We start from the raw sequence: 9805 nt of genomic DNA, 5'->3' as shown, positions 1-9805 counted from the left end.
AGTGAGTTTTTGCTTTTATTTTTTTTCAGTTGTATTGAGGTATACTTGATATACAGCACTAAGTTAACATTGCTGTGTGGTATATTTGAAACTTGCTAAGAGAGTAGATCCTAAAAAGTCTCATCATCAGGAAACAATCTTTTTTTCTGTTTGGTGATTGATGTTAACTAAACTTATTTTGGTAACCATTACATAATATATATATATATCAAGTCATTCTGCTGTAATCCTGGAATTTACTTGGTGTCCACTGAACTATTCTTGAGCTCCTGGAGCAGCGAAGAGTCAACCAGAGGTCTTTCTGGCTGTCCCCCTGCCTCAGAAACAACTTGTACCTCCTATTACTAGTGTTCATCTCCACAATGAAAGTTGGTCAAAAGCAGGGGGCGGGGTGCAAGATCTACCCATATACTCATTCAGCAGCTGTGTCCTGAGCACTCACCCTGTGCCAGGTGCCCTGGTGGGCTGAAGTGCAGGATGAAAATGACCAAGTGGTCCCTGCCTGCCGGGAGCTCACAGTCTAGAGGGGAAATGGACAAAAGCAAAGACATGAGAAAGAAAAGAGCAAGTGCTGTAGAGAAACACAGCAGGGGGCTGTGAGGGAGGGCTGGGCGTCACTGGGTAGGAGGGTCTGAAAGACCTCTCTAGGGTGACATTTTCTGGGACCGGAATGACAAGAGGGAGTCAGCCTTGCACAAGTCTGGGAGCAGTGTGTCAGGGAGATGGCACCACTGGTCCTGAGTCTCACAGGCAGAAGTGAGTTTGGCCAGAGGAGGTTAGAAAGGTGGCCAATGCAACTGGAGGGAGGCTGGGAGAAGAGAACAGGAGCTAGGGTGGAAGGTAGGGCCAGGGCCTGGTAGGCTGTGTTCGTTACCTTTCCCTCTCTGACTTCATTGCCCCTAACCTTGCATTTCAAAACAACAAATGTTGACAATCTCACAATTTGTGTGGGTCAGCAATCAGGCATGTTTTAGCTGGGTGCCTCTGTCTCAGTGAGTTTAACAGATTGGGGCTGTGGCCTCAACTGAGGCTCGACTAGGGGAGGACTGGCCCACAAGTTCACTCTCAGCCTTCAGAATTCATTTTGTATTGAGAGCCTGAGTTCCTTTCTGTCTGTTGGCCCAGGCACTCCCTTGCTTCTCTCTTCAATGTGCCTCCACATTGGGCAGCCCCAATACACCGGTATTTGATTCCTCACTTCCAGGGATTTGACAGAGTGAGAGAGAGAGAGATGGCACATGAGAGAGGGAGTAAGAGGAAGTGAGAGACATTTTTAGTTAAAATTTAGACAAGACATCCCATCACTTTGGCTCTTATTATGTTCAGAAGCCAGTTACTAACCTCTTTGTGGTTCCACGGGGAAGTGTATAACATGGGTGGGGCTTACTGGGTACCACTGTGGAGGCTGCCCACCTCATAGGCCAAGATGAGGCACTTCGGTCTCATTCTCCATAAAACAGGAAACAATTGAATGGTTTTATGCCACAGATGGCAATATCTGAATTTCCATTAGTTGCAACCCCCTCATGGTGTTGACCTGAAAATGAGGCCAAGTTGGAAGTGACTGTCCCAATATCACATTCTTGGAGCCCAGGCCTGTTTTGAGTGGTGTTCTGTACTACATCCCACCCCTCCTTGTTATTCTTCCATCTCTAAGTTTGTGCCTTAGGTACATGTGACACCAGCCCACAGGGGTAATAGATATTATCTCATATACACCGGGTGATGTCCCTAGGAAGTAGATTCTAGCTTGATTCCCATGGTGCAGGTTTAGAGACTGGGGAGGACCTGAGAGGCACAGGGACTATCCCAGGATGAAGAAATAGTAAGGAAAAAGAGGTCTGCATTCATCTCTGTCTCCTCAAAACTAGGTCCCTAGTTAGGTTTCCAGGGACCTGTGGGTAGGGCTATGTGGTCTCATTGTGTACAGTTCAAGAGATGACGTGGGGTCATAGACCTCAACAGATCTTAGAACTCTGGTAACCAGGCACCCACATTGCCCCATCCACCTCACTTGATTGGAGACAGTCAACAGGCAAAGATGTTTTGTTGTTGTTTCCCAACTTTTGGAGGATCTGGGCTCAAAAAATCCCAGAAAAAGAATCTTTTTGGTAGTTGGCGATGTTGGCTCAGCCTTAATTCTTGACGCCTCTGGGCATCTGGCAGGAGGCTGTGAAAGGTAACACGGGGCAGCCCAGGGGAGGCTAGTGCAGGCCAGGGCACAGCTGTGATCCCACCTGATCAGCCCCACACCCCTTGCCCCTCTTTGTGTGTGTGTGTGTGTGTGTGCATGTGTCTGTGAGGAGGAGAGAAGGCAGGACATAAGGGGCGGGTCATTCCTGAGCAGGTGCTGGTTGTTAGGTGTCGGAAACCTAACAGCTAGGTCATGTTCATACTTCAGGCCATGCCTGGCAGCATGAGAAGGTGAGCACCTCTACTCATATTGTTACCGAGCACTAGAGGATTCATCTCCTTCCCTCCCTGACCAGAGTTCTTTGCAGAGATGCCCCTCTGTGCCTGAACTGAGGAACAGATATTCTCTTGGTGGTTGGCCCCAGTGGCAGTGTGCAGGCAGCCCCTGATTTCTTCTGGCCCAGTTCCCAGGCAGTCTTTGCAGAACTCCACTCATTAGGTTGTCGAGTAACTGCCCAATGGTTTCAACTCCACAAACTCACTAGACAAGGGGCAGGTACATGAGGCCACCCACACTTTCCAGTGCTGCTCTGAGATGAGAGCAGGAGCAGAGGGTCTCCACACTCAGGAGCTTGAGATGATGAGGTTGGACTAGAACTAGGGAGGGACCAGACTCAGGCTGTCCCTTTTTGAAGCTAAAGGGGATGTACATGAATGTCACCTTGCCTGGCTAGGAGATGAGCTGCCGTGACCCTCTTACCCTTGTCCGGTGTGAGCTTCTGGAGGCCACTGAGGCAGAGCCAGATGGTAAGGGGGACTGCAGGCTGGGTATTCCTGGAAGGGAGTGGGATCTTTCTTGTGTTTAGAAGGTCACATGGAAAGTCAGCTATGTGGGTGAATCTTTGTTTTTATCCCACTCCAGCGTCAGCTGCTGAGCTCCAGCCAGCGGCAGAAGAAGAGCAGTGGGCAGTGGTGGAGGTAGAGCTGGCTCCAGCTCCGTTGACACCACCCCCTCTAGCACTGGAGCCAGTGTCCCCTCCACCAGCAGTGTTGGAGGTGGAGCAAGGGCCAACATGGGCTCCAGCAGGAGTAGGAGCTGCTTAGCTAGAGTCACCTGGACCATCATTTCTAGTGAGAAGTCCATCTCCACCTGTGGCTCTTAAGGAGCGTGAGAAGCTTAATCTCATGGCCTTCCCTCCTAAGCTGGTGGTGGAGCAGTTTACCATGATGGATGCGGTGAGCAGCTGGGCTTTCAGGGTGGTGTGGGGCAGGCCTTCCCTCTGCTATCGTTGCCCCAGACCTGATCCAGACTCCTATGATCTGGGCCCAAATCCAGGCTCCACCCTTTACCAATCATAAGACCTGGGCAACTTTCTGAACACCCAAGCCTTTGCTGTCCACCTGCAGACCGTGGAGGTGGACATTAAGAGGACCTGTTGCACAGAGTGACTGTGCCAACTCCATGAGGTAGAAGAGATGGAAAGCTGGGTGGGCCCTGGCCCATCTGTGCAGGGAAGGGCTCACTGTGTACAGCCTGGACCCTGGTGGCCCAACCGTCTGCTCAGGAGTCTCAACAGCCTCAGGACTTATTAGACGCCTGATGTGTACTCCACTACAAGGGAGACAGACAAGGCCTGTGGGTGTAGCTGCCACGCGGGGATGTGCATCAGAATGTGGAGTGGGACCAGAGGGGGGATCAGGGTATTGGAAGATGCCCCCTTGGGATGAGCCTAGTTGAGCCACCATCTGGAGCTTGGAGTTAGCCAGCACGGGCTGGGTTCAAATGCCCCTCTCCCTTCCCTGCCAGTATTGGGTCCTGGGTCATCCTGTGCTGGGTGTCCTCAGTGGACAGAGAAGAAAAGCCAGGGACTGTCACAAGGCTCAGGCCACATCCTGAGCTTTCTGAGCTCCAGCTCTAAACTGTGACTCCTGTGTGGGACTTTGGGGGCTGTAGGCACAGACCTGGGGTGTGGCAGGGCTCGGTGACACTCCCCCTGTTCTCCAGGAGCTCTTCCAGAAGGTGGTGTCCTCTCCGTGTCTGGGCTCCACCTGGGGCAAGAGGAACAAGCCCGGCAATGAGCACCAGACACCCAACGTCCAGGCCACCGTCGACCACGTCAGAAGGGTGGCCAGCTTCGTCATCATCCCCTGCCTCGGGGACCCGAGCAAGACAGCCCAGGACAGGGTGAGGGTGGTGGAGCGCTGGATCCAGGTGGCCCAGGTGTGCTGTGGGAGGCCCAGTGGAGCCCCTCTCTGAAGCCTTGGGAACTGCCTCTCCACATTTATCAGCTCCCAGGATTGCAGTGTGTGGTCTAAGCCCCTGCACAGTCCCTAGGACCTTCCTGCCAGGGGCCCGCTGACTTTAACTCCAGGTCCCAGTGAGAGGATGCTCACTTCCTACCTGGCTCCTTCCCTGGGTTGAGCTAAAATCCTGCTCCCTGTGAGTGTTACTCTTTGGGTCCTAAATGTGCCCTTCTGGGAGTCCCTGAGCATCTGTCTCATCCAGGAGGGGAGATTTAAATAGAAGGGTACTGAAGCTAGAGCAAGCTGGGCTACAGTGCCCCACCTCACAGCTCATTCTCTTCCCTTCCCCAGGAGTTCGAGATCCTGAAGAACTTCTTCTCGTCCTGCACTGTCAACTCTGCTCTGCAGAAAACCTTCACAAGCCACCTGAAGAACACACGGGGGAAGTTTCCCGGTGGGTAGGCCTCTCTCCATAGGAGGACCAGGGTGGATGGGGGATCTCTTGTATGTCTGCCATTGGCCCCTCAGTCAGCTGGGAACTCCTGGGAGGCAGCAAATGCTGGGGACAGGGCCTGGGCCTCGGCAGGGGGTCTCTAAACCTTCCGGGGTCCTTAATGCACCAGTTCTGCTTTAGGACTCGGCTTCCCTAAGTGTCAGGTACTAAGTTGAGCCAAATTGGAGATTTTCAAGTGTTTATAGCAACAGAACCCCATGCCCAGTTGAAACTCAAAGCAGTCAAAACAGAGCTGTTCTGTAGAACTGGGGAGTGGAGACCCCAGTGACCAACAGGAGAGCCCCCTCCCAGTACCATGAGACCTTAGCGCTCAGAGGAGCCCAGTGAGAGCACTCCTCCAGGCAGTTTGAATCTCTTGGGTTTGCAAAGAAAAGGGATTTGCATTCAGACCCCTCACATTATTCCTAAATTTATCCCTCGTTCTTTCCCCTCCCCTGAGAGAGAGCTCTGAAAATCTTAAGGAACTCAATAGTCAAGACAAGTCCTTGAGCAGAGAACTGATGATCAAGGTAGAGTGGAGGCTGGGGGTCTGGAAAGAGAGGAGGGGTGCGGAGGAGGGGCACTGGGCAGGCTGTGGTTTTGATAGTTTCTCCCTTGAACTTTCTCTGAAACATTCCCGTCTATCTCATCCAGATTAACAAGCAGAGGGATCTGTTCTGCCCATGGGCAGGTGGGGTGCCATTTGTGGGCGGGAGGCCCTGGTCATGAGACACAATGGTGTTGGCTGGGCTGTTCCAGGAGGAGTTGCCGAGCTGGCGCCATCAACAGGTCTCTGGCTTCCATGTATGTCCATTCTGCTGGATGTAGCTTCTTCCAGGCTGTTGGGTGGTTGGGGTGGGTTTAGCCCTCAGCCTAAACCTATCCTCAGGAAGCCAGGACCCTGCTGCTCCTTCTATCTTCACCACATCTCCAAGGGGCTGCATCCTGCCTGCCCCAGGGATGTGCGTGGCAGAGGATTCCCATGGCCCAGGTGGAAAAACAGGCTGCTCATCCTCAGGTGAGAGATGTGTGTGCATTCTGGGACTCCCCACTGGACCCCTAGAGCAGTCACTTCACTTGAATCAACCACAGGAGTCTAACCTGAGTGCCTGGTTGGCAATGACATATGCCCCCAGTGGCTTATGAGAAGTGTCTAGGCAACTGATGGATTCTTAGTGGATCCTGCTGAAAGGACCTTAGGAGCTTCATGTAAACGGGGAATCAAAATGTCCTGTCATCCCCTTCTCTGTTGATCAGAGGTGGCACCTTGGAGGTCCAGTTCTTGAGTGGATAAAGAAAGAGTTCAGGGGCCGTCCCTGTGGCGCAAGCGGTTAAGTGCGCGCACTCCGCTGCGGCGGCTCAGGGTTCGCCGGTTCGGATCCCGGGTGCGCACCGACGCACCGCTTGTCGACCTATGATGTGGCAACGTCCCATATAAAGTGGAGGAAGATGGGCATGGATGTTAGCCCAGGGCCAGTCTTCCTCAGCAAAAAAAGAGGAGGATTGGCAGATGTTAGCACAAGGCTGATCTCCTCACGAAAAAAAAAAAAAGGATTCAGTGCAGGGGAATGTCCTGAGGCGTTCCTTGGGGAGGAGAAGGCTTTGGCTTGGCCTCTGGCCCAGCCTGGGGCCCAGACACTCCACGGGACTGGGGCAGGCAGGAGCCACTCAACCAGACTCCCAAGACACCCCGTCCTCTCCATCCATGACTCAGCCCAGGACCAAGCTTTGAGAGCTCAAGGGACAGGACTCTTGTCAGTGGTGGGGCTGGGGGTTAGGCAAGGATGTTGGAACAGGGCCTCTGACTGAGAGGGGCAAGCGGCCTCTCTTCTGTGGGCCCCTGAGCAACACACTGCCTATGTTTGGGTCTCTGTCTCCTCATCAGGGAAATGGAGGGATGGTGATTGTGTGGTGCAGGCCTCACAGGGTGGTGTTGAGGTAAGAGGGAGGAAAGGAATGTGGGAGCTTTCTGCCTACTCCACCTGGAGGGGTGAGGGCCAGAACAATGATGACAGTCTTGTGACACTGAGTCCTCATGAGAACCTGTGTGGTAGCCGGAGTTCTCACACTTTCCAGATGAGGAAACAGGCTCAAGGAGGCCAGGCCACAAGCCCAAGCTCACACCCAGAGTGAGAGTTGGAGCTGGGCTTGTTCTGGAATCACAAGACCTTGGAGGATGGAATGACATTGGTACCAGTTGACTCAAGTCAGATGTCCAGTGTCGGAGGCCAGTGGTGCTGGAGAGAAATGGGGTGAGGGGAGTATGGCCTCACTGACACTGTCCTCGACCCTGGCAGGAGGGGCCCTCCACGTTTGCTCCCCCAGAGAGCAACCCCCAGAGAGTGCAGGAGAAGCAGCAGCAGCGGCAGGTTAGTGTGCCTGTGGGGGAGGGGCTCTGTGCTCCCAGCTGGAGGCCTGAAATCAAAAGATGAGGGCCCTTCATCTTGGTGCCACAGTGTCTGAATCCCCCAGTAGAAGTGACCAAGAGGAGGGCCTGGAAGAGCTGGTGCAGGATGAGTGTGTTTTGGGGAGGGCAAGGGACTGCACACCCTGTGATTTGCCAGAAGCCGGCCCTGGGAGGTGAGGAGGAGGAGTGTGGTGTTCTTGGGGTGTGAAGGGAGTAGGAATTGACGGGAGGCTGCTGAGGGTCCTAGGCTGCTCCTCGTGGGAACCCTGGGGTGGGCCAGGTGGCTGAGTGTGGGGACTTTTCAGGAGAGGGTCTACATGGGGTCGACTTGAGAGCAAAGGTTCATCCCACCCACACCCCGATGTCACAAGGTGTTGTCCCCTATCTTGGAACTCTGCTCAGTGACCTGCTGATGCTGCACCTGGTGATGGGTGACTATTTCGAGGTGGGTGCACCTGAGGTCTAGGCAGGAAGGACCAGGATTCTGAGCCTTGGGATGCGGGAGCCCCCGAACTGAGCTCTGAGTTCTCAGCACTTGGCACATCTCCTCTCATGAAAGCCTTGCAGCCACCGCTGGCAGCTGGGGCATCAGGCCTATTTTAGCGATGAGTGAACAGAGTTTCTGCCAGAGAAACCCATTCCAGTTACCCAGGCTGGGGAAGCTCAGAGTTGCCTGATGGCAGAGCTGCGTGAGGTTTTATCTGAGCTGGACTCAGCCTGTAACTCCCATGTTGCCCATGAAGGGAGAAAGAAGTCGGCCCCCCCCAAGTCAGGAAGCACATAAGTGCCTGAGCAGTCCCCTCTGCCTGAAGCCTCAGCCTCCAAGTCTGTCATCAGAGAGAGTTGTGCTGCCAGGTCCCTCAGTTACACCCCCATGTCCTCCTCCTCTGGAGCCCAGAGGCAAGCCTAGGTCCAAGTCCTGTTTTCTCTGCATGCCTGGCCCCCTCTGGGGATCTGGCAGTAGTGCAACATGAGAAGGGGTGGGCATAGGGAGCTAGTCAGGCTAGGGGTCTTTGTCTGATGTACTCTGGCTGTCTACCTTCCAGGGGAATGGGATCAACCTTGAGAAGAGTACTGAGGAGCAGCTGTGGCACTCCCTGCAGGGGAGAGGAAGGAGGTGGAAATCAGAGACCTTCTGGGCAGAACAGTCCTTGGCTTCACCCGCTGTATCTTACATTGAGTGGAAGAGTTTGATACCAGAGAAGTGGGAGACCCATCCAATTGGCGGGTGGGTTGAGGGGAGGATGGCATCAAGGAAATCTTCCTGGAGGAGGGGTTGATTATTCCCATTCTGAGAACTGGTAGATCCTGGATGGAACTGGAGGGAAGGATGGTTTCCAGGACTGGTCCCCTGCCCCACTCCTCACCTCCAACAAGACCCCTGCAGCATCCCCCACCCAGGCCCTGTCTGCATCCTCTCCTTCCCTCTGGTCCCAGGAATACCGAGTCATGAGGGAGATCCTGCTGCTCCAGGAGGCTGCAAAGAATTACAAGCTAGAGCCCGAGGGAGCCATTTGGGGCCTCGTTCCAGGACATGGAGTTGCTCAACGAGAATGAGAGGTGAGGCCGGGCAGGAGTTGGGTGAGGGCAGGGGTGGACTCTCCCTGTTGGCCAGTCCAGAGAGCCTGTCTCCATGGTGCCCCACTCATCCCCCGGCCTGATTACATGGTGATCTCTGGGACACCCAGACTCCAGCTGCTGGGCAGGCAGTGGGGGGACCCCTGAGGTGTGGTTCCTGGTAGGCTCACAGGTGCCTCTCTGTCCTGTAGCTACACCTTGTCCTGCCAGCCAGAGCGCTAGACCTAGTTGGCCTGCAGAGTACGCAAGGCCAAGAAGAACCGGCCATCATCAAGGTCAGGGGTGAGTGAGTGTCTGGGCCGGGGTGACTGACTCCTAGGGGTTCAGTAAGGCTTTGGGCTAAGCATGGCCTTGGGGAGTCGGATAGCTGGCACTGGGATCCCAGCTCCACTATTGACCAGTCCTGTGACTGGGGTGACTCTCTTCAGCTTCCTGAGACTCCGTTTCCCCCTCTGTGAAATAGGTAATACTAAATGATTGCTCACGTGGCAGGGACAAATGGGGTACTGGTGGCTGACAGCACTGAGCACAGGGTCTGGAGCACCCAGTGCAGTGGGGACATGGTGGGGGGCCATGATTCTGAGGGAGGCCATGCAAGATAACCCGACTCTTCTACTCAGCCCCCAGGCCCCAACCCCGAACCCCATACCAGTGGCCGATCACAGCCCCATCCTCAGCAGCGGGGACACAGCTGGGATGCTTGCGATGCACAGGGTCAGCTCCTCCCATTTGATGGGAAGGGGAGCATTGTAAGCTGATTCCTGGGGTCCCCTGAAGCCCAAGAGAGAAGGGATGACCCCATCCCAGCTCCCTGACATCTCTACCTCAGCACCTACTCACCCATTGGGGAGAGACAGTGGTTATTTATTGTAAATAATAAATGACATATTTGAATATTATATTAAAGTCCTGTTCCCTTTACAGCTTGGGAGTTGTGGTGTGGTTCTGTC

General features: G+C 54.2%; 1 protein-coding gene across 2 annotated transcripts; it reads left to right on the top strand.

The window, feature by feature from the left end:
- The first annotated feature begins 3285 nt into the window (after positions 1 to 3285).
- On the top strand, positions 3286 to 4499 carry LOC131402485 (ral-GDS-related protein-like). 2 transcript variants are annotated; one of them, XR_009218702.1, is made up of 2 exons: positions 3286 to 3369; positions 3470 to 3555. XR_009218702.1 is itself a non-coding variant. In XM_058537215.1 (2 exons), exons 1-2 carry the CDS (start codon positions 3319 to 3321, stop codon positions 4388 to 4390), a joined length of 303 nt encoding a protein of 100 aa, XP_058393198.1. In that variant the 5' UTR covers positions 3286 to 3318; the 3' UTR covers positions 4391 to 4499. The 2 variants fall into 2 exon arrangements, 1 of the variants encoding a protein (XP_058393198.1); XM_058537215.1 differs by lacking the exon at positions 3470 to 3555 and adding an exon at positions 4139 to 4499.
- Positions 4500 to 9805: the final 5306 nt, after the last annotated feature.

Source organism: Diceros bicornis, unplaced genomic scaffold, assembly GCF_020826845.1.
Source record: "Diceros bicornis minor isolate mBicDic1 unplaced genomic scaffold, mDicBic1.mat.cur scaffold_112_ctg1, whole genome shotgun sequence".
NCBI lineage: Eukaryota > Metazoa > Chordata > Mammalia > Perissodactyla > Rhinocerotidae > Diceros > Diceros bicornis.
The sequence above is the reverse complement of the archived record's forward strand: the minus strand, read 5'-3'. Positions and strand labels throughout refer to the sequence as shown.